At 39.7% G+C, this 23206-nt stretch overlaps 1 protein-coding gene across 9 annotated transcripts in view; it reads right to left on the bottom strand.

Moving 5' to 3' along the window:
- KIF13B (kinesin family member 13B) overlaps nucleotides 1-23206 on the bottom strand; it is a 193005-nt gene that overhangs the window by 40293 nt on the left and 129506 nt on the right. For 6 of the 9 annotated variants that reach the window (XM_057505396.1, XM_057505412.1, XM_036888825.2 and 3 more), the window contains exons 34-38: nucleotides 22664-22741; nucleotides 21296-21349; nucleotides 16148-16168; nucleotides 11578-11689; nucleotides 6521-6660 (exon numbers count right to left, since the gene is read on the bottom strand). In XM_057505396.1, coding sequence (XP_057361379.1) covers nucleotides 6521-6660; nucleotides 11578-11689; nucleotides 16148-16168; nucleotides 21296-21349; nucleotides 22664-22741 — 405 coding nt within the window. The remainder of the gene's footprint in view (nucleotides 1-6520; nucleotides 6661-11577; nucleotides 11690-16147; nucleotides 16169-21295; nucleotides 21350-22663; nucleotides 22742-23206) is intronic. The other 3 variants (XM_036888821.2, XM_057505498.1, XM_036888827.2) reach the window with 2 other exon arrangements.

Raw genomic sequence — 23206 nt, 5'->3', positions numbered from 1 at the left:
AATAGCATCTTGATCTGAGAACCTGCTGATTCCAAAGAACAAGTTAATAAACATCAATCTTTTCATTAAGGGTTTCACCATGGTTTCATGTTTGTATCTTTGCGTGAGGGAGAGAATTGAACATTCTTGTTTGAAAATGTCAAGGACACTGATTAAAAGTACTTTTTAAAAATAATAATCATTCCTGCACTGTACAACTTCTGCCTCTCTTCCACCTAATCTAACACTGAAATATGAGGAATGACTGGTGGAAACAGGATCTATTCCATTCCTCAGTTCTTACCTGGACTATTTTTATATTCTCAAAGTCTTCTTATTTTTAAAAAACAGAAGTGACAGAAATCCCACTTTTTTAAAAGAGAGAACCCTCCTATCTATAAATCATTTTACTTATTCATGGTTGTTACCATCCTCATTAACTTCCCTCCTGCCACTCTATGCCTCTCACCTCCTGCCCTCTCTAGCGGGCCCTCCTAACACAACTCTTCCCAGCTCTGGTGCTGATACCCTCTGGATGCTTATACAGTCAGCTCTCTTAGTCATTGTTTGGTCAAGCTATAAATAACTCCTTTCGTCCTTCCTCATCAATCACTTCTGATGTTATCCTCTGAAATAATTCCAATTGGTCAATGGGTTTCTATTAGTGACATACCCAGAAGCAGGTGCAGTAATCCAGGTGTAGCTGAATGAAGCCACAGAACCCCAGGGGGTAGTGTTTATTAGGTAGGTTAGGGTAAGTTTCTTCATTATTATGACTATTTCAGAGAAGGAGTTTAAATCTCCAAACTAAACTAGGATAGAACCATAAAAAGGACTATTTTAATATCTTTCATCATAGTTAGGTAGGAAATGGAGAGAGAAATGGCTTTAAAAATGATGAAAGGGCAGGTGGGTGTGAGGTAGAAATAAGAGTGTGCTATCACACAGTCTGTTTGGGTACCATGGACTGTCTCTGTTGATCCTCAAACCATATGGGGCTTTCTATTTTGGTTTTGTGCTGTTACACATTATAAATCTTACCAAGGTTATATCTATTATCTTGAAGTCTTATGCAATACTAGTATCAATATTTATCCCTCCCTCTACTGGAGAATTGACCCAGATTCCTTTCAGGCATATGTACTTATTTCTATTTTTCTGGGTTCTATCTCTGATGTTATTCTAAAACCTGCACATTCTTTAGTCTGATTTTGATTATTTAATAGGCATTACAGTCATTGTATAGGCCATTGAAAATAGTGCCCTAACAAGGCCCCAGTAGCAAAAACACACAGAATCAAAATGGGAAGAAGGTTCAAGGTATTAGTGTATTTCTTTAAGCTACAGGTGAGCCACTCCATTAGCTGCATCACACAGGGCCATGGTGCAGCCGGGCAGTGAACTGGGCGGTCTAGGAATGTTCATCAAACTCATGTTTCACTCTAGGCTTCCTAGGGTGGTGGATATAAAGGAAGGCCATGGACACATGGTATCCCTTTGTTTCCACAATGCATCTAACAGTCTCCCACAATCTCTTGGGCAGAGGGAGAAATGTGGATTGAAGATGGTAGTTACTGACCATGCACAGCTGAAATGCATTCATCTGTCACTCTGCGACTTGAGGAGTGATGTCTAGTCAATGTGACGGGGCTCTCTCTTGGTCCTGTAATGGTCAGTATTTTGTTTATGACTCAAACACAGATAAACTATGCCCTTAAAGTTTGCAAATGATAACTAGAATGAATGCTTTTTCAAATAACTAGTTTTTAAAAATCTTGATATCGTAGGAATGTCAGAACAAAATCAAGATGAAAATTTTAGAAATGGGTCTAAAGATCCTCATTTAAGTATTTTTATACATCAAGTAACAACATAATAATAAAAGAGAAAAACTGCATTAACAAGAGTATCAATAATGGGAATATTAACTGACCAGAAACACAAAGAGCTAATACTTGCCTTAAGAAAAAGTGCGATCAAAGAGCAACAAATGCTGGCGAAGATGCAGAGAAAGGGGAACCCTCCTATACTGCTGGTGGGAGTGTAAATTAGTTCAACCATCGTGGAAAACAATATGGAGATTCCTCAAAAATCTAAAAATAGAAATACCATTTGACCCAGGAATTCCACTTCTAGGAGTTTATACAAAGAAAACAAGATCTTAGATTCAGAAAGACATAAGCACCCCTATGTTCACTGCAGCACTATTTACAGTAGCCAAAACATGGAAGCAACCTAAGTGTCCATTAGTAGATGGATAGAGAAAATGTGGTACATACACACAATGGAGTATCATTCAGCCATAAGAAGAAAACAAACCCTACCATTTGCAACAACATGGATGGAGCTAGAGGGCATTATGCTCAGTGAAATAAGCCAGGGGGAGAGAGACAAGTACCAAATGATTTCACTCATCTGTGGAGTGTAACAACAAAACAAAACTGAAGGAACAAAACAGCAGCAGACTCACAAGACTCCAAGAAGAGACCAGTGGTTACCAAAGGGGAGGGGTGGGGGAGGGTGGGTGGGGAGGGAGGGAGAAGGGGATTAAGGGGCATCATGATCAGCACACATAATGTGGGGACGGGGCACAGGGAAGGCAGTATAGCACAGAGAAGACAAGTAGTGACTACAGCATGTTACTATGCTCATGGAGAGTGACTGAAATGGGGTGTGGGGGTGACTTAGTAATGTGGATGAATGTTGTAACCACAATGTTGCTCATGTGAAACCTTCATAAGATTGTATATCAATGTACCTTAATAAAAAAAAGGAAAAAAAATGTTCTATGAAACAGAAAAAAAAAAGTTCGATCATGTGCTCCTCTGGCAGAGTTATATTATTCTGAGGAAAGAGCACAGACACACTATTTCTGAGCGCAGGGATTACAGTGTCACTTCTGTGACAGGACCTGGCCAGACAACTGAAGGAGGATGCAGCACTTATTCTATGGCACACAGCTGGCTGATCTGTAGCTGTTACATCTGGAGATAACCTCTCTTCCCCTCCCTTTAATCCTGGGTAACAGCAGAGGAAACTCTGAGACAAAGGCTGGTTGGAAATAAGCTGACATTTTTCCTGGAGGACTTGGGAGGTTCCACAAGGTGAGGTAGGATAGATTATCAAAAAAATAAGAATCTTAACTTCTAGGTATCAAATCTGATTTGTAAGTGAATGAGACACCATTTTAGTGAAGATTACTAGAAAAAAAAATTGGGGAACACTAAAGGTATCTGGCCAACATGGTATTGGTTTTGCTGTGATTTTGAGATTCCATTGACACTACAGTGTTCCATTTCCAAGGCTGAAACACCTCGAAGTGGTAACAACTTAAAGTATATTTAGAGTGACCTTAGGAAGGGAAAACTATATATTGATATTGTCATTTAAAATTATAATTTTCTTTTCTTAGAGCTTTAGCAGAGATGGTAAAAATGAGATGAACACAGCATCTTTGGTCACGTAAATCCAAAATGATATGCTCAAGTTCTTCCCTCCTTTAGGAAAACTCTTCAGCAGAATTTACATCAATCTAGGAAAGAAAGTTCACAGACAAGTCTTGTATCTCAAATAGCCACTCAGGCGTGATTCCCTCACCTCTAAACTGGGCATGCAGTCCTTTACACTGGATGACACCGCACATACAAACCATCCAGTATTAGAATCTTTATATATGTCACTAGTCAGATAGTATACCTTTTGTGTCAACTTTTCTCCTGGCCACCAAGATTGCATTCTAGAGGGGAGACAAACAAGAAACTACATATAAACATCACAAATGATAACCCCCAAAGAGAAACCTAATTATGGTAATATTTAAAATGTGCACTGTGGACTTTGTTGTTTTAGTTTAGTTTAAACCCAGACGCACTTCCTTAGATCGGCCTTTCTGGCTGCTCAAATGGCAGACCACGACTTTACCAGTGACCTAGTAGCTGGGCAGAGGCTCTGGGTAGGGCTCAGAAGTGGAAGGAAAAGCAAGTGCCAGACTCTCTGACATCAAAATAAGCTTCATAGGTTCATGAGACTAAACTAAAAAAAAAAAAAAAAAAAAAAAGGCCAGTATGGCTTAGGATGGTGAACAAAGAGGAAAATATGGGGAATAAAGGCTAAAGATCACATAGGACACTGTAAGCCATGGTTAGGAACTTAGATTTCATTCAGTTCCAGTGGGAAGCAGTGGGAGGCTTCAAGCCATGAACCAATGGAAGGCTCTGGAAGAATCACACTGGCTACTTTGTAAATGATGGACCTTGTGAGGCAGCCTCTGACTCACTGGCAGCCTGCTGCAGTAGCCACTGTGAGAGACGTGGCATATCCGGGTGCGTGATGAGAGACGGAGATGGTTAGAAGTCACTGGATCAGAAGTGGCTCCTACAAATATTTACTGATGGACTATTTGTTGAGTTGTAAGTGACTGGTGGGCATCTGTGCTATATACTGAGAAGGGCATGTATTTTGTAAATATTTTGTGTGCTGGGAGCAAAGACTTGTGAGCTGAAAGCAACAGAAAGGCTAAATCGGGGCTGGAGACAGAAATGTGAATGCTGTCAATGCACAAACAGTCGTGGAACCGAGTGTGATTCCCCATGGCAAGAAGGCCCAGCATGTAGCTCTGGGACACCTGAATATTAACGGCAGGATGGAATAAATGGTCCAAGCAAAGGCAGCTGAAAAAGACAGCAGTCAGCACAAGGGAAGCCAGGCGAGTGTGGCAGCACTGAAGCCTAGAGATGAAAGTGCCTGGAGCATGACATCAAGTCAGAGGAGAACGCAGACAGAGCTGCCCGGCGAGCCTGCGAGAGGCCCTTCAGTGGGGTGGGGGCTTCACAGACCAACCGGACTACTTAGTTCCACTACTGAGCATCTTGGTTAAAGCTGGTTTTGTATTTATATTTCATTGACTTATAAAATATGAAATTTTGGGGCCACTTTGCTCCTATATGCTTTAAAAAAAGGTAAATTGAATGACTAAACATTGTTTAAGACACCATTGAAATATTTCAAGATCACCTCTCTTTAACTGGACATTATAAATTGCAGCTATCTACCAGTAACTAGATTTCTTTCTAATACATTGTCGTTCCTCTTATGTCCAGACGAACCAATCAATTATTGGCAAAACAGTAAACTAACTTCTTATTGTAGCAGGTGTTTTGACGTGCTATATCAAAAACTCAAGAGTAGCTTTTAAAAAATAATTATAAACGATAGTAGTCTGATTCAATGACTTCTAATGCCATTCCAATTTCCTCAACTTAAATAACTCTGTCTTCACCAACAAGCAATTGAAAAATGATGGCTATCAAACTTTAATGTGAATAAGAATCCCCTGGGGTGCTTATAAAATTCAGATTATATGAATTAGGAGGTCAGGGTGTATTTTTTTTTTTTAAACCACCACAAAATTCTGATACGCATGGTCCATGAATCATACTTTTGTAAAACAACAGTGTAGAAATTTAGAACAGAATAACGTATGCAATAACAAAACCTTGGAAAAATCATTTTTGCTACCCCAGTCTCAACCAAGTAATAGATTTCCTTTTTTCGTCTAGTTCTCACAGTCTTAAGATTCATTTTGATAACAGTCAGGCACCCATTATAAGCCTGGTTAAATTTATTTTAAACATTCCCAATATCCTGATGTTTAATTTTTCCCATGCAGTGTGTATACATGTCTGCGTATGTGTCGATTACATAATGCTAAAGTGGAAGCGTTTCGCATCCATGCAGCAGCCCTCCTTGAATAGGCATTCATAGACTTAGAAAACCCTTTAAAGCAGTTAAGGTCTCAGACAAGGAGTCACCTGCATTTTTGCAATATGGATGTGGAGGAGCTGATATCTAAAGACCTGTTTCAACAACTTGCACTGTATGTGTTTTTGAATTGTATAAATAAACATTCAGTTATCATTTTCTGTTGATTTCACACCTATGTAAGGCTAGAAATTACATTTCCAGCGGGCTTCTCATTAACCATCACCTAAGAGCAGTTTCCTGATTATCTAGAAAACCCTTTAACATTTTCCCAAAAAGTTGTTCTAAGGCTGGACAGAGAGTGTTAAGAAACTGGGGAAATAAGACAAGGGATCATTTTTAATATTTTGAATGAAAGAGCAAGTAAACCACAGGAGAGGAAAAGAGGGTGAGAGGAAAGGACAGTGATGATATAAAATTGTTTTAAATGAGAAATGAAATCAAGAATTAAAAATGGAATTACATTTTCTGTTTGGCAATACACAAACACCAAGTGGGGTTCATAAATGTTACTATTGTTACTCTAAGTCCTATCACCATAAAGCCCATTAGAAGTATACTCGGCACTTTTTATAAGCAAAAAGGATTTAGACTGTCAGTAAGTTGAAACAGCTCTGTTATCTCTAGAGAAAAATGACCACCAGCCTTTACCAGGTCTAACAGCCCGGTTCTCGTGGCCCCCCATCGCTGTCCGCCTGACCCTCAGCCTCAGCGCAACACAGGGCGCCATCTGCCAGCCGTCTACTAGAAGCCCTGCCTGGCTGCTTCCTGATGCTTTTACCTGATGTGCTACGGGAGACGGGGACGGCTGTCGGCCTCTCCTCTCATCGCGGATGGGGAAGAGAGACTTCAGGAGCTTTGGCATCTGTGGCACAAAGGATTTTACTGGATTCAAGTAGGAGGCTGCTAGGCTACTAAGTCCTGTCAATATTAAAAGGAAAAGAGATAAAACAAAAACAATTGCATAGACATTTTCATTCCTGTAGATTTGCCAAATATCATTTGTTAGCAAATCTAACAATGTAAATCAAAAAAATCCTTAAAAAATGAATATTAGGAAAATGGAGTATTACTACAGTTACCCTCAAACATGATGATGTTTCCTTTTCCATTTAAATAGCAGCAATAGTGTGCTTCTAAAACACTCTAACATCCATGTTCCTAGTAATATCCTATTAGTATCCAACCCCAGTCCTTGTCACTAAGGACTAACTTCTGCCTGAGAATAAAATAAGGTTTTTCATTTTTAAATTACATAGCAGATGACACATATGTATGCTCTCCATTCAGACTTTAAACTCTTCAATGTCAGGAACTATGTGTTCTTAAAATCTAACTTTTCATAGCTATTACTGAATAAAGATATGAAACTTACGTTTTGGAAAAAGTACAGTTGTTTTGAGTTATTTTTACAAGATGCCCTGAACCAATCATGTTCTTGCCTGCTCTTCATTTCCAAAGGCTGGGGTCAGACATGCAGACAGTGCCCATGATAGAAGAAGCCCTCCTTCCCCTTAGTGAATAAAACTAAATTTTAAGGAAAATCTAATCCAAGTCATAACTGGTAAAACACTGGATCCATTAAAAATGTTATCTATCTTTTTAAAATCCATAACATTTTAAAAAGAACAAGCAAGTCAAGTTGAGGAATTTGTGTGAGACTCCCTGAACAGCAGCATGTAGCCCTCCCACCTCTCACTCTATGCTGACCCCTGAAATGATTCCAAGTTCATCAGCAATACAGTTGGGACCTGGCCCCAAACATGTGTAAGGCTTCTACATCTTACATAACACCGTAATATTAACTCTAAGTAGACTATGAAAAAAGGTAAGGATATTTTGTAATCACCAGAGCAATCACTAAAAACATAAAATAAAGAGATAGCTATATTGCAGGAGATATGCTAAAACTGAGTTCAAAAAAGTCAAATGATTTATAAGAAAGCAATAATAAGGAAGACGGACAAAAAAGAGGAGACAAACAGAAAATACAGTTAGTTTAAGATGAATAAAGAGCCCAAAGAATATAATCATCTAAATGCTAAGAAAAAAACAGGGATAAGCTGGGGTTCTACCTGCAGTTAAACATCCTAGAGTGACGGTGAACCCTAATTATATAAAGATCCAGACAATAACATACCAAAGGCTGAATATATCACAAAGAGAGGCAATCAGATGCAGTGTGTCTCCTGAGGGAAGTACACAAAACTACCCATTCGTTTATCCCACTTCCCACCCCTCCTTCAAACTGTCCTGATCAATTGCAGAATATATAACTACCCATTTACAGGAAATACAGGAGACAGAGAATCACATTTAAACAACCTAATGGGGATGTCGCCAGCAACTATAAGAATGTACAGAGTTTACTATACAAAGACCTGGTCTTCAACAAATACAGTACAATAGGGAAAAAAGAGAGGTACATATAAGATTAAACAAACTTAAGGTATATCAACTAATCACAATGCATGAACCTTACTTAGAACTTTATTCAAAACAAAAGATATTTTTGATCCAACTGGGGAAACTGAAACACTGAATAGAAGTTTGGTGATATTCAGGACTTATTTATTTTTCTTAAGAGTGAAATATTATGGGTGTAGCTTTACAGATGCATGTACAAATATTTGCCGATGAGATAATATCTGGTATTTGCTTCAAAATAATCATGAGGGGGTGTGGAGAAGTAGTGGGCATACAGATAAAAAGTCTGGTGATGAATCGATCACTTTCAAATCAGAACGGGGTATTAAAGGCACATCAGGTTACTTTCTGTTTTTGTATGTTTGATATTTTCCATGGTAAAAAGATTTTTTGAAGTGGGAACAAAATGAAAACATATAAAAGAAATAAACAGTATGCCACTAAAGGACAGTTGATAAACACACTAATGCTGGATATAATTCACAATAAAGGAACTTAACTCAAAAATGGAGTGGGGTGCAATAAGCAATGAAGAGCAAAGCAAAGTGGTAAACATGTGTATTAAAGAAGTAATGATTATAATTTTTTTAGTTTATAGAATTTTAAAACATGGTGGTACTTTCTGACCCAGTAATTTCAACCCTAGGCATTTACACGAGAGGAATTTTCACAGAAAGACTTCTACAAGAACAAGCTTTATTCATAAACAGCTAAAAACTGGAAACAAACCAGACTTCTATCAACAGGAGAACTGATTAAAAATTGTGATAAAGTCAATTGTGAAAGTGAAGTATTTCTCAACAATAAAAACGGATAAATCATTGATACATGCAACAACAGCACAGATGATCTGAAGCAAAGGAAACCAAACACAAAAAGACTACATATTTTATGATTTCATTTATGTGAAATTGTAGAAGAGGCAAAGCCAATCTTAAATAATAGAAATCAGAACTATGGGCTGACTGTGGGGATAACTGGAGTCATACAAATCTTCTATATCTTGGCTGGGGTGTAAATTACACAGGTAAGTACATTTGTTAAAACTCATTAACTAGGACCCCTAGTCAAGGGAAAAAACAGTCAACAGAAACAGACTATGAGATGGGTCTAGATGCTGGATTTAACAGATAAAGACTTTAAAGCAGCTTTTACACATTGGTCCAAGGATGTAAAGCACAATAGGCTTTTCACAAACGTACAGATAGGGAATATCAACAGAAAAATTAAAACTATACAAAAAGGAACAAGTAGAAATTCTAGAACTAAAAGAGTTACTAACTGAAATAAATAATTCTCTGATGTGCTTAACAGATCATTGGAAATGGCAGGAGAAATTATCAAACCCAAAGAAATGAGAATAAGATAAAAAGATGAAAAATTACAATTAAAGAACTGAGCTTCTGTGACTTGCAGGGCAATATTAGGCAATCTAACATGTGTATAATTAGATTCCTAGGAGTAGAAAGAGAGAGAAGGCCAGGGGAAAAGAATTTAATGAAATAATAGCTGAGCATTTCCAAAATTTTTTGGAAAATTACTTACAGATCCAAGAACATCACTGAAACCCAAGCAAGGAAAATATACCTAATTATGTCATAATCCAACTGTTAACAACAAAAATTCAGTGGACTGTGATAAGTTAAGGATGCATACTAGAATCCTTGAGCATAGGCTTAAATACATAAACAACCAAATTCAGGAACACCAAAAAGTCAAAAGAGAAAGTAAAACTAAATACTGAAAAATATTTTTCAACTAACCCAAAAGAAGGCAAAAAAGAATAATGAAAAAGAAAAAACAACCAGAAAGGCCAAACAGAAACCAAGAACAACATTGCAGACATGACAGTAATAATATGAGGTGTCGAAGAACTAAGCATGCTGATTAAAAGGGAGAAATTGTCAGACTACATAAAAAAAAAGGCTAGACCTAACTCTATGATATCTACAAGATAATCCCTTGAATTTAAAGACAAATATAGGCTAAAATTTGAAAAACTGAGAAAAAGATACACCATGACAACAATAAGCAAAGAAAACTGACATGGCTGTATTAATATCAAGTAGACAGATTTCAAAGAAAGAATATCACTAGAAATATAAAGGGACATTTCATAATGATAGAAATATCACTTCATCAGGAAAAATGACAATCCTAAATATGTATATACCTAATAACAGAATTTCTAAGTGAATGATGCAAAACTGCTATAATTAAAGAGAAAAATGGATAATTTTCACCATTGCATTTGGAGATTCAAAACCCTCTCTCAGTGATTGATAGAAGAGGAAAAAATAAATTAGTAGAATACAGAAGACAGATACAGAACATTTTGCCCCAGAACAGAACGGACCCTTTTTCCAAGCACATGTAAGATATTCACCAAAAACATAGTCTCAAACATTTCAAAAGACTGAAATACTAAAAAGTCTGAAAATAAATAAGAAATCAACAAGACACCCTCACCCAATGAAGAGGAATTAACATGCTACCAGTAACCCAAAGGTCAAAGAATAAATCAGAGAGAAATTAGAAAATATTTTGAATAGGATGATAATGAAAGTATAACATGCCAAAATCTGTGAAGTGCAGAAAGAAATAGAAATCAAGAAAACAGAAAACAAACAATAAAATAAAACCAAATGTTGGTTCTGTGAAAAGACCAAGAAAACTGATAAACACATCTCAAAAATATTTGAGAAAAACAGAAAGATAATAAAAATTATCTCTATCAGAATGAAAAGGAATATCACAACAGATCCTATAAACATCAAAAGGGCAATAAAGACACACTGTAACATTTATGGAAATAAACTTAATTTAGATGAAATAGGGAATTCCTGAAACACATAACTTTTGAAAACTGACTCAAGAAAATACAAAAAGTTAATTAACCCTATATTAAAGAAATTGAAGTCAGAATTTAAAATCTTTCCACAGAAAAAATTCCAGGCCCAGATAGTGGTGTCACTGGTGAATCCTGTCAAAAACATTTAAGGTAGAAGTAATATTAAGCTTATATAAACTGTTTCAGATAAAAGGATGAGGAAATATTCTCCAAGTCATTTTACAAAACCAATATAATCATGATACCAAAACTTAACAAAGACATTATTATGAGAAAAATAAAGTAGGTATCCATAAAAATCCTTAACAAAATATTAACAAATGAAATCAAACAAACATAAAGAACTCCACATCATGATCAAGCAGTATTTATCACAGCAATGCAAGTGAAATCCAACATTTGAAAATCAATATAATTCAACATGTTAAGTCAAGAACACAAAAAATTAGACGGGTATTAACTGGTTGGATAGTGGTTACCTGACGAAATCTTGACTTAAACTATTTCTGAAAGATGCTCAAATTTCATGACAATGATTGATAAATGAAAATATAATTTACCTGGATCAGGAGAATGGTTATTTGGGGGACAGTCAGAGAAAGAAGGGGCAACTGGAGGTATCCCACTGGCAACTGCGGTTTGCGATACATCCTGCTGACTTTCCCACCGGCCCTGTTAAGGACAAAATTGGTAATTTTGATTCAGATCAGTCGATTAACAAAAAAGAATCTGAAGATACTTAAGAAAAAAATTGTTATACATTACTAAAGCTTTATTCCCTTTATAGGACATGATCAATTTACTTAAATTATTTTTCCTCTCAGACGTTTCATCTTCTTTATAGCATTAATATCCCTAATAACAATAACACCTTACATCTGGCTATCCCCTACAGTTACAATTTACAGTCCCCTCGGTTCCATCCTAACAGTCCTTCTAGCACAGAGTGGTGCTTCCCACAAAATATGCATCTGTAACAACACTTCTTCTGAAATCCTCCTTTTACTGTTCTTCTGCCTCAAGATACCCTTTTTCCCTGCAGATGCTCGACTGAAACCAGGAACAAGTCTAATGTCATCGGGTGTCTCTCCTCTCCTCTCCAGGAGTTTACCTTTCCACCCATTCCCACATTGTTCTTGAAAGTAAAAATTCTAGAACAGTATATTGCCAAGCCTCTTACTTTTAATAGACATTAAACATAAATTCCCACTAAGCCCAAATCAAATAATCCCAAGTTCTCAATGATGGAAGTCTCTGAATTAGCCACATTTGTTTTCCTCTCAATGTATCTTGTAAATTCCCACTGAGGAGACTTCACTGCACAGCACACACTGGTGCCAGGCAGGTGATGGGACGACCCACCATTCTAATGCCTGTGCTGAGCCAGAAAAACTGTGACGCAGTCAGAGCACTTTAAAATCAGTCCGTCCCGTCTAGTAAAGGAGAAAACCCCCGCCGACCACCACCAGCACGAAGTCAGCAATGGAGATGAGAGGACACCTTGTGAAGGCTTCACGTTCCCATCTGACCCCCTGATGAGCCCTCTGACTTCCTTTTCCCTCAAGTTAAGCGCTGGCATTTTATATTAGTTTGAGCTACTATTCCACAGACGAGCGACCCTAACACTTAACTCGAACGGCCTCCAAAGCGAGCTCTACAGGGCCCTAAATGGACCAAGGTGGCCAGGCCTCCAAGGCTCAGACACGCGTTGGAAACCTATCTGCTTTCAGCAGTCATCGAAGTACTGATCATAAAACCAATAAGCCCTAAGCGATATGGCTCCTGTTCACCTCAGAGAAAGCCGCTTCTCCCTAGGAACCCCCAGCATTCGCCATTTTAAAAACTGGTATGACGTTCAGTAACACGAAGCAAGGAAACAGAAGGGACACGAGGTGGTCAGGGGGACCGTGAACGCCCGGGTCCGTCACTGAAGACGCATTTGTGCCTCTGCACATCACCCACTGAGCCACATACTGGAACATTGGCTGACGTTTTTGCACTCCGATGCATCTGTCTGTGTGGGCAGCTGCAGCTCTGGGGTGTCACAATCAGGGGCCCGCTAAGGCCAATGCTCTCTGGGGCGTCTCAGGAAGGAGAGCCTCGGGATGTGCTTACAGCGCTATGTAAGCTCACGCAAGGTGGTTCGGAAGACACTCGACTGAGTTGGAGAACGAATTCGCTGCCTTGTCTGGCAGCTGACACAGTGGTTCTCTGTTCCTTAGGAAACCAAGTAGCTGACTTGGAGCCAGCACCTCGGCTGTTTGGTGAATAATTGTCCAGCGGCAAATAATGTGGGTGTCGCCTCTTGCCCAAGGCACCCGCGGGGCCCTGATGGCTTCCCGCTGTTCCCAGCTGTCCTTCTCCCATCCAACGTCACTACCAAATCAGAACAGGGCCGATGACTCACTGTCTCATGGAGTCAAATATCTCAAGCGAGAACATCTGAAGATGCGCACGGTCCTCACACCGCCTCAGCCAGACCGCTGGCCCCGCTGGACAGTGGGCAGGGCAGACACAGCTCACCCCACGTGTCGCCTCAGCCGGCACCCCACCCGGAGGAGTCTCAGTGCTCACTGTCCCCAGGTCCTGCACCTAGACACGAGCACACAGTGTCTCAAGTTGCTCAGGGACAGAACAGGCTCTGCGTCAGAAGGAACAGCAGATCCGGATGGTAAACAGGACACAACACTCCTCCTTCCTCTCCGACACCTGCAGACCTCCGGGGAAACACGCCGCAGCATCGGCCACAGTACTCTTGTCCCCTGCAGGATGTGGCCATTGTCTTGCCAGAGACGAAACCTGTGTTCTAGGGTCTAGCTGCACACACTGCCCCCCAGGGACAGTTGGGGTCATTCCAATAAATTTCACCTGCTTGGCTGTTCCAGAGTTATTCTCTCTTTAGTGAAATGTTGGGGGAGGGTAGGAGGGAAGGAGCCCAGTTAAGAAACTTCAGAGGAAGATGAGTGCAGGACAGTGAATAAAAAGGACTTGGCTGGACACTGGACCTTTTGTTCTCAGCTCTCAAAGTGAGAGTGACACATTTTCATCTATTTTTTTACTTCTACCACAGGAACCTACACCCCACTACTTGGAATCTGGGGAGATCAATCTGTGATCTGTTTCTAACATCCTGCATATCCATTAAACTTCAGAGCCAGCCAAGATGAAGAGGCACAGGAGAGAAAACTCCAGCTCGGTTTTAGATCCCTAAACTAGATTCACATACTTATTAGGGGTCGTCTGTGCTAACAGGAGTCAAAGAAATCCCTATTTAAGACAGCCATCATTTGGAGCTAACACCAAATTTTAAGGCAAAGTTGAGCAGAGACAGGCATGGGAGGTGCTCAGCTGATGCGAGAGCTTGGTGTGAGCCCTGCATGCATCTGCAGCCTTCTGCCAGACACAGATTGTCTCGGTTATCCGTAAGGAGGTCTGTTTGTGATTGGGAAAGTGACAAAGAGGTAAATAAAGACAAGTGCCAGTGACATTCCAGGTCCAAAGGTGGCTTCTAATGCAATGAAAGAACAAGTGACTCATAGCTGGCATCAGCTTTACCAGAGCCCACTAAAGGACTGCAGTTTTTAGGAAGGGGATGTAGCCAAAACACACAATTCAGTTAAATGAATATTCATTTAGGCTCTGGGCTACTTTTAATTGCATCATAAACTGATGCAAAGATGACAAACACACTGTCTTACTAACTTATTAAAAATGATAGTTCCACCTAAAATGGCTTCAGAAATACCAACATGTTTATGTTGACAGTGTTCTTTGCACTGCAAAAGATCTCGATGCACAGCCAAGTTTTAGATGGAAAAATAAACATTTGCTGAAATTATTTCTGCACCCAAACATGAGTCCATCTTGGTAAACTGGTCATAAGAAGTTTGCTAATTTTCCATTTTATCTATAAAAGAATCATCTTACAATAATGATGAAATATCCAGGAACAGTAAATAGCAACATCACTGTGACTAGGGATATTTTATATTTTTAATTGAAAAGCTTATCAAGAATGACTTCTTATAGGGCCTAAGGTGAGTTTGAAAGTTGGGAGCAATCAAGTTCAATTTGTCTTTTTAAGATTAATTGGTTCACCAATTCAGTCTTGGTGGAGCTCAGTAAAAGAATCCCAGTTTTAGCGTGTAGCGAGCCTCAGTAAACATGGCCGGCCCATTAAGGTGTTAGAGGCAAACGGGAGGTTGCTTTTAGTTCCCCACCTCCTCTCGTCTTCCCCAGGGCCCTGATCCTGTCAGACTCGCCCTTCCTGCGCCCCTGCCACACTGTTCAGGGTCACTTTGCTCCCAACTGACTAATCTTTGCCATGGTATTAACTGAAAATCAGGAAGGAAAAGGAGACTTGAACGTGCTCCGCAGCCACTCCTGCTTGTCGACATTATTGTGACTGACCCAGCACATCAAATTCTGTAGTCTGTCATTCTGATTTCACAATCAAGGTCAGAGGGATAGACACAAAAATTAATGGGACAGAGAACCCAGAAATAGGCCCAAACAAGTCTGCAAGGTAGATGTAACTAATGTAACTATAATTTTCAATTACTTCAAAAGACATTTTCTATCATTTTAAGCATCATTAAGTCCAGATTAAAATTATTGTACTGACTCAATCCCCTTGTACTTTAAGTACTTTGATGCAAAGAAACCAAGATGGTCCTGCTCAGCAAAGCTCTGCGATGTTGGAGGAATGTGCAAACACTTCTGCCGCTTTACCCTCCCTCTGCCCCATGCTTGAGAGAAGGACATCTTACATCTTTGCAAATACGTATTTGTATCATTTGCTTTATATGAATTAATTCCAACTCCTCACATTCCAGAGCCTTTTAAATCAGTAAGATGACTCGATGCCTTGTCTCGTGACAAGACACTTTTACAACCATAGACCCAGGTAAGAAGGAACATGTAAAAGGAATCATATATAGTGACCATCTAAGTTATTTTTGCAAAAATATAGTACAGTGTCAAACTTAGTCATCTTATAAAACCTACATTTAAAAATTCATTCTTATCCTCAATGAAAAAAGGTAAAAGCAAGCATGGAAGTTTGAGATAGGTAGATAGTAGGATAGTACTTGTATCCCACTCATTAGGAAGACCTAATGGATCAATTACCTCTCCCTGGATCTCTGAAAACTGAAGAATGCAGGAATTCCCCAAAAGAAAAGAAAAAAAAACAACAACATGAGTCTCTGATATATTCCAAAACAATTTCTTTGATAACCTGTCCTTTCAGATTTTGTGTGCAAATTGTTACAGATAAAGTGACTGGAGACCTTCTCAAACCACTACAAACAAGAGAACGGAACTTCTAATTACTTAAAAGAGAAGACAATTTTTAATTTTAATTTATTTAATCTTTAAATGGGTAATTTGTTCACACGATCGAAAAGCCAAATAATAAAAAGGCATCCAGTGAGAGATCTCCTATCCCTACCCCACCTGCTCATTTCCCCAGACACTTGCACCCTCTCCCCAGGCAGATACGCAATGGCATTAGTTTCCTGTACACCCTTATAGGGTTTCTTATGCATATGCAAGCAAATCTATAAAGAGTCACATACACTTCTCTCTTGACCCCCTTCCTTGTATGACACAAATGGTAGCATGCTGTTCTGTACTTCATTTTTAATCACTCAGTATATCCTATTGATCTTTCCTATTAGTACCTGGAAGGGTTACTAATTATTTTGACAGTTGCATGGTATAATTTATTTAACTGTGTGAATGTGTGTGTCCAGGTTTTAACCAAACCCACGGACATTCCATTTGTTTACAATCCTCAGCCGTTAAAAACAACATTGCTGTGGACACCCTTGTTCATACATCATTTCCCATCTAAGTGCCACTTCTGTGTAAAGGGATTTAATAGGATTTGGATAACCTGGATGTCAGTTAGTTTAAACACCACCCAACTCTGAGGAAATCTATTATGGGCAGTATTAATAACACATTTTGAATTCAAGGCAATGCCATATTTGAAGATGTTTTTCATTGTTTCGTTGAAAGGAACAGGGAGGGCCTTTGTTCCTTCCTGCTATTAGTGGAGAAAATGTTTCTTTTCTCACTAGTAAGAAAATAGCATTTTAAAAGTATTTATTTTCCCTAAAAATCTTTTAAGATGCTCTACTTTAGATAATAAAACTACTGAAGGGCCCCTCATCTGATAATGAGGAACTGAGCCTGGAATCAAATGCTCTATGTTCAGTATTCTTCTCACTTTTTTTTCTAACATTATGGTTATAACCCTCTACTACCTGCACTTCCTTTTCATTAAACAGATCTATCCACGAAGACCTGTCTTAGAGCAGTTTTCCTCTACCTTCCCCCTGGTGAAAAGCAAACAGTATCTAATTTTCATATGTGGACATTTATTTCACCCACAGATCTGGACCCAAAGGAGAAGTCAAATGATGCCCACAGTGACGCCGCCGAGCCGCCGCCGGGAGCCCAGCTCTGCCCGTCGCCCCTGGGGGCCCGCGGGACCCAAGAGTTCGGAGGAAGAGGGAACAGCTGCCCTAGGGCTGAGTGATACTGGCCAGCTGGCGCCTTCTGCTTTCTCTGACAGTATGTCCACCGTTTGTCAGACGGTGGGGCCCCTGTTGGTGGGGAGGCAGGGGAGAGGCCGGATCGTGAGGAAGATGGCAAACTGCTGCATTGGGAGGAAGGGGTATTGGGCTTTTCTGAGGTGCATGAAACAACTCAAAACACACGAGGTGAGTGGGGAGCCATTTTCTGTTGCTGCGAAGGCACCATGACCTCGGTAAAATCTGGGAGGGTGGAGATCAGACGTTCCTCATCTTTAGAAGTTACCCAAAGACCCCAAGAAATCAAGTGACTAAAAACAGGAAGGTCCTGGTAGAGTAACAAATGGGTAATGTTTTATTTACTCATTTAGTATGACAACTTCTGCTAACTTCTCCCCACCCCGCCACAGAAATTGCCCTGGGAAGGTCTCCAATAAACTCTTACTGTTACATCCAAAACCAGTCTTCTCAGTCCTCATCTTATGGTCTCTGAAGAACCTGGAAGGAGTCCTTGAAATACCTTCCTCCCCAGTTTCCAAGCCACTCTCCCTGCGGTGTGTTTGCCCCTCTGCACGCTGCTGCTCAGTCCTTCGGCCAGTGTCTCTCTCCCTGCACTTGCCGGTGAGAATTAGTATCAGGCTCTGGTGGCTGTGCCTTTGGGATCTAATCCTTCACACTGCTGCAACCATGCCCTGAGCTCCCGAACCTGCCTCCAGCCCAGGCTCCCAGACCCCAGTACCGGCAGACACTTCACATGGCAAACACTGAGCTAATCATTTCTTCCTCAAACATGCCCCTACCACAATTCATCTGTCTGAATTGCTGTCCAGAAACCTAGATGTCACCCTGATCTCCTCCCTTGCTCCGCCTCACTCTTCATGTCCACAGAGCTCTAGAGATTCTATTTCCTTCATATATTTTGAATCTATCTTCCTCTCCCTCCCCACTGCCAAATCTTCTCCCCTACCTGAGCTCTCCACCCCACAAACATTTCTCTCACACTCTTGCATAAGACACCTGCATACATTTGGAATATATCCATTAGAATAATAATAATCCTAACTCTAACCCTAACTATAACATCATCCTACCCCTACCCCTAACCCCCCCCACCCTCACCTTCACCCACACCTAACCATAACCCTAAACCAAAACCTAGCCCTAACCCTCACAGTAAGCCCTAAACCTAATTCTAACCGTAACCATATCCTCAACCTACACCTAAACCTAGACCTAACTTGAACTCTTCAGAGGCTACCCAATTCCCTATAACTACTTGGTACATAACGCTGGACGCTCTAACTAAGGCCTGCTTCTCTGGGGTCCACCCCACAGTACACCCTTGACCTCACCCACACCGCGTGTGCTCAGGAGCACATCTTCTTCAGCCCTCCCTGCTCTGTTCACACTGCTGCTCCAAGGCCTTCCTTACCACCCTTTCACATTAAGTTTCTGGGGGATTCTCTCCCTCGGCAGCCTCTCGATCCCTGAATAAGCCTGTTCAGGAGTCCACGCCCTCCTCTGTGCTCTCCCTCCTCTACCTGGTCATGCTTCCCTTACAGCAACCATGTTCCCGCTCTAGCTGTTTGGTGTACATGAAGCACAGTTTCTCTCAAGTAGATACTATTAGTTTTGATTATTTTCTCCATTTAAATATAAGGAACTGGGAGGAGATAGAAAAGCTGAAGAAATTCTGGCTACTTCTTTCAAGGAACTCATAACTGAGGATTTGGGTTACATGTATTTCCCAAAAAGCATAGGAAGTCATACTTCCTCCTATAAATATATTTTCCTTAAAATATTTTGTTTATTTACATTTAAAAATAAGGACACAGCAATTTTCCAAAAACTCTGCTTTGTTCAGGTAATTTCAACCTATGAGCTAATCAAACCTACCTCTGGACTGGTATAAAGAAGTACTAAACCTTAGCACACTTTTAGAGACATGGTAGGGGATCACTGAATGAGCTAGAAAGAAATGCAGGTGTCTACACACACACACGGCTCATTTTTAAGATGTAATCTAGTTTGCCTGAAAAAATAGCACATAGAGAGAGACAGGATATAAAGCCTATTATTTCAGGCAAGCTACTAGTAAACTAGACCTTAAAAATGAGTCTAATTGTTCACTAGCTTCTCTGTTTTTCTTAGGTTTTCATAAGGAAAATTTCAAACAGATGCGGAAACAGAATAGAGAATAATTAACAATAGAAAGCATACAATAATGAGTCCCATTCAGCTTTAATAATTATCAATAAATAGCCAGTCTTCTTTTATCTCCACCCCTATTCCTGCCCCCAGGGATTACTTTGAAACAACTCCCTGATATCGGACCATTTTGTATGACACAGCTCACTTTTAAGCTCCTCAAGGGTTAAAACACCAATATGGGGCATGTTGCCAACAGCTGACAGTACTGGCATCTAACCAAGTCCGTCGAAGAATGTTGGGCACAAAACTGTGATATGTGACATCTAGGTACAATAATTTCAAGTGTGATCCCTTTAAATAAACGGCAATGAATTACCTATGATTAAAACTCAATTAAATTGGACAAAGCTAAATTGACAAGTGAATAAATTCCAGCTGACATTTCTGTTTGCTTATTTTTCTTTCTTCTAGCAAATACTACTAAATTTTAGATATAATCTTCCTATTCATCATATATTTTCAATCATTATATCAATATTTTACTATTAAAATCTGATGTGAAGTTCCTTTTCTGACACAGACAGGGAGATTATTTTTAAGAGAAATATGAACTTAAGCAACAAAATTTTTAATGTCTAAAAAGGAGAGTAATAAGAAGGTCTAATAAACCTTGTTTAATCTGGCAGATGGAAAAGATATCACCTCTATACAGGCACACACCTGATCATCTACATTTGCTCTCCTACAACACTAAACTATGTTTTCTACCTTTATCTTGTATCTACCTACCACTTCAGCATTTTATTAAAAATAATAATAAAGAGAGAAATGTGGTATCCACATATAAATCAAGTATAAAAACCAAATGAGTATTCATATTTGAACTGACTGTTTATAGTTCATAATGCATGAGCAAAACCGAAAGTTTCTGTGATGACTGCCCTTGTACTGTTCACTATGTAACTTATTCATTATGTAAGAATTTGTTCTACATGTAAGAACTTGTTTGTTATGCCTCAGAAGATTGGAGACTGACGAAAATTAGGCTTGGGGTGGATTAATGATTGTGCATTGAGCATTGACTCCCCTATACAGAATTTTATTGTCATTAACAACCATTTGATCAATAAATATGAGAGATGCCCTCACAAAAAAAAAAAAAAAAAAAAGGACAGACTTCCAATGGTAAAATAAATAAGTAACCGGGATGTAATGTATAGCATAAGGAATATAGTCAAGATATTGTAACAGCTTGGTAGGGTGATAGCTGGAACCTAGAATTATGTATATAAATGTTTTACCACTGTGTTGTACACTTGAAACTAATGTAATGTAATATTGTGCGTCAACTACCCTTCAATAAAAAATAATTATTAAAAAAATAAATAAATAAATAAATAAATAAATAATAAAAATAAATAAAAAAAAGATATCACCTCTAAACACCTTTCAATAAATTTCACATTCTCCTTTCACAGAAGAGAGGGAGAAATTTTAGCAGGCAAAACTAGTGTGTGATATTCAAGAGGAGCAAGTGAACGGGAAGTAGGTCTAAGACTGACAGAAAATGGTTATGACCACGTACCTTGTTTCTGCCTAGACTGTAGGATGGAATAAGATCCTGTCGGCTGCCAGACAACTGAGGAAGAAATAGAAGGGAATTAGTGCTTTATGGGTAACAGTACATAAATGTACTTAAATTCTATGGTCCTGGAAATACCTGACTTTGAAAATGGAATCCACAGAATGTTAAAGTTGGATGGCAGCAGAGAGGCTGTCAAGACCAAAGCTGTGCACCAGACTAGTGGCCTGTAGGGTGTCACAGGGCATGATGCTGTTCTTTAACTGAGCTGGTTAACAGCAGTTTTCTGATGGGAGGTTTGTATAAGATTAGATACACACCTTACACTGAGAGGACGACAGGCTGGACTAGACCAGACACTTCACGTGTTTGTCCCCTTCTACCTAAAGGGCACTGGGTCACTGGCTATCTTAACGTGTTCTCATCTTACAACTCCTTTCTCTGGGTATTCATAGCAAATGTATTACATACGAACTATTTATTTTAAACCATAGGATTCTAAAGGCCAAAGCTCAGCATGTTTCAGTACTTTTTAATATATTATTTTCTGAAGGAATGAGAAAATATTTGTGTTGAATTGAAGTGGTATTTCTTGCAGTCTGAGAGCACATTCCCAGTCTCTCAGCCTGAGACCAGGAGTGACGCCATCCAGTCACTTAGGGCCATGTGTGGCCTGCAGCTCGTTATCATTCCCGCTTTCCACTACTGCCTCTCAAACACTAAGGCTGAGGGGTCAAGCTGCGCTTTGCTACAAGGCTTGTATCATGGTTTTTCTTGGTGTAAAGTTCACACAAAGGTGTCATATTTCTCATTTCCATACCTTTATCAAAAGTAAGGGAAAGAGAGATAAATCACAGGGTCACATCACAAGGACATTTCTTTGTGAAGAATTATTTGTATGCGTAATAAGCACATAAGTTACGTGATTTTAAAAATTTAAGACACTGTTATGAACAAATCTACCTTATTTTATTCATTTATCTACCCTAGATGGCCTTTACAATTGAGTTTGTAAACCTAGTCCAGACTTGTCAATTTAAAAGTAATTAATTAAGCCCAGAAACTCAAGCAGCTTGCCCCAGGCACTTGGCTGGTTTTGCTTTAGTTCAACGGATACCACTGGATGCTGAGGGTCACTGTGCTGGGTACTGGTGGATATAAAGATAAATGAGAAACACCAGAGAGGCACTTAAACAGGTACTTTCCCCCACATATTAGTGAGGACGGCAACGGGGCGAGGTGCAGACGCTACAGGGAGGAGAAAGGGGCTCTTCAATCAGTGCAGAAGAGGAGCTGACATCCCAGGTGGTCAAGGGTGGAAGAGCTGTCCAAGGGAAGAGAGGAGGGGAAGGCAGACAGGCGGGCACTCACCCGGTTCACACTGGGAGAACTAATGCTCCTCCTGCTCAGCTTCCCTTTTCCTGTCAGCTGTTCCTTCACTGTGACTTCCTGTCAGCCAGAAAACACACAGAGGACAGAGATACCTCAGAGACACACCTCCAGAGCAAGAGCACCTGCAGCAGGCTCTGAGCCACCCTCTGCACACACACACTCCCAGTTCTTTAAACAATGGCTGTTCCCCCACATGACAGCATGACCCCATTACAGTCACTGAGGAATAGTCAAAGTTCATCATACTACAGACAGATTACCTAGGGCATGCTCTTCTTTTATCTATTTTCCTTATCTATTAATCTCCTTTGAAGCTAGCCAAGGGTCAGTTCCAAGAGAATGAGCATGAAAATTAGACCATTCACGCTTATTTTTCATTAGTATCTTCAGTTAAAAAAAGTCTCAGTGTTGCTACATCAAATGAGACTTAGGGTTCTTCGAAGGATTCATTCCCAGCTGGCATTTCTATTGTCTTTTCCAGGGATCTACACTAAGGCTGCGGCAGGCCTGTCCAGCCAGTAC

The sequence above is a fragment of the Manis pentadactyla genome, chromosome 1 (genome assembly GCF_030020395.1).
Source record: "Manis pentadactyla isolate mManPen7 chromosome 1, mManPen7.hap1, whole genome shotgun sequence".
Lineage (NCBI taxonomy): Eukaryota > Metazoa > Chordata > Mammalia > Pholidota > Manidae > Manis > Manis pentadactyla.
This window is presented reverse-complemented; position numbering and strand designations above follow the sequence as displayed.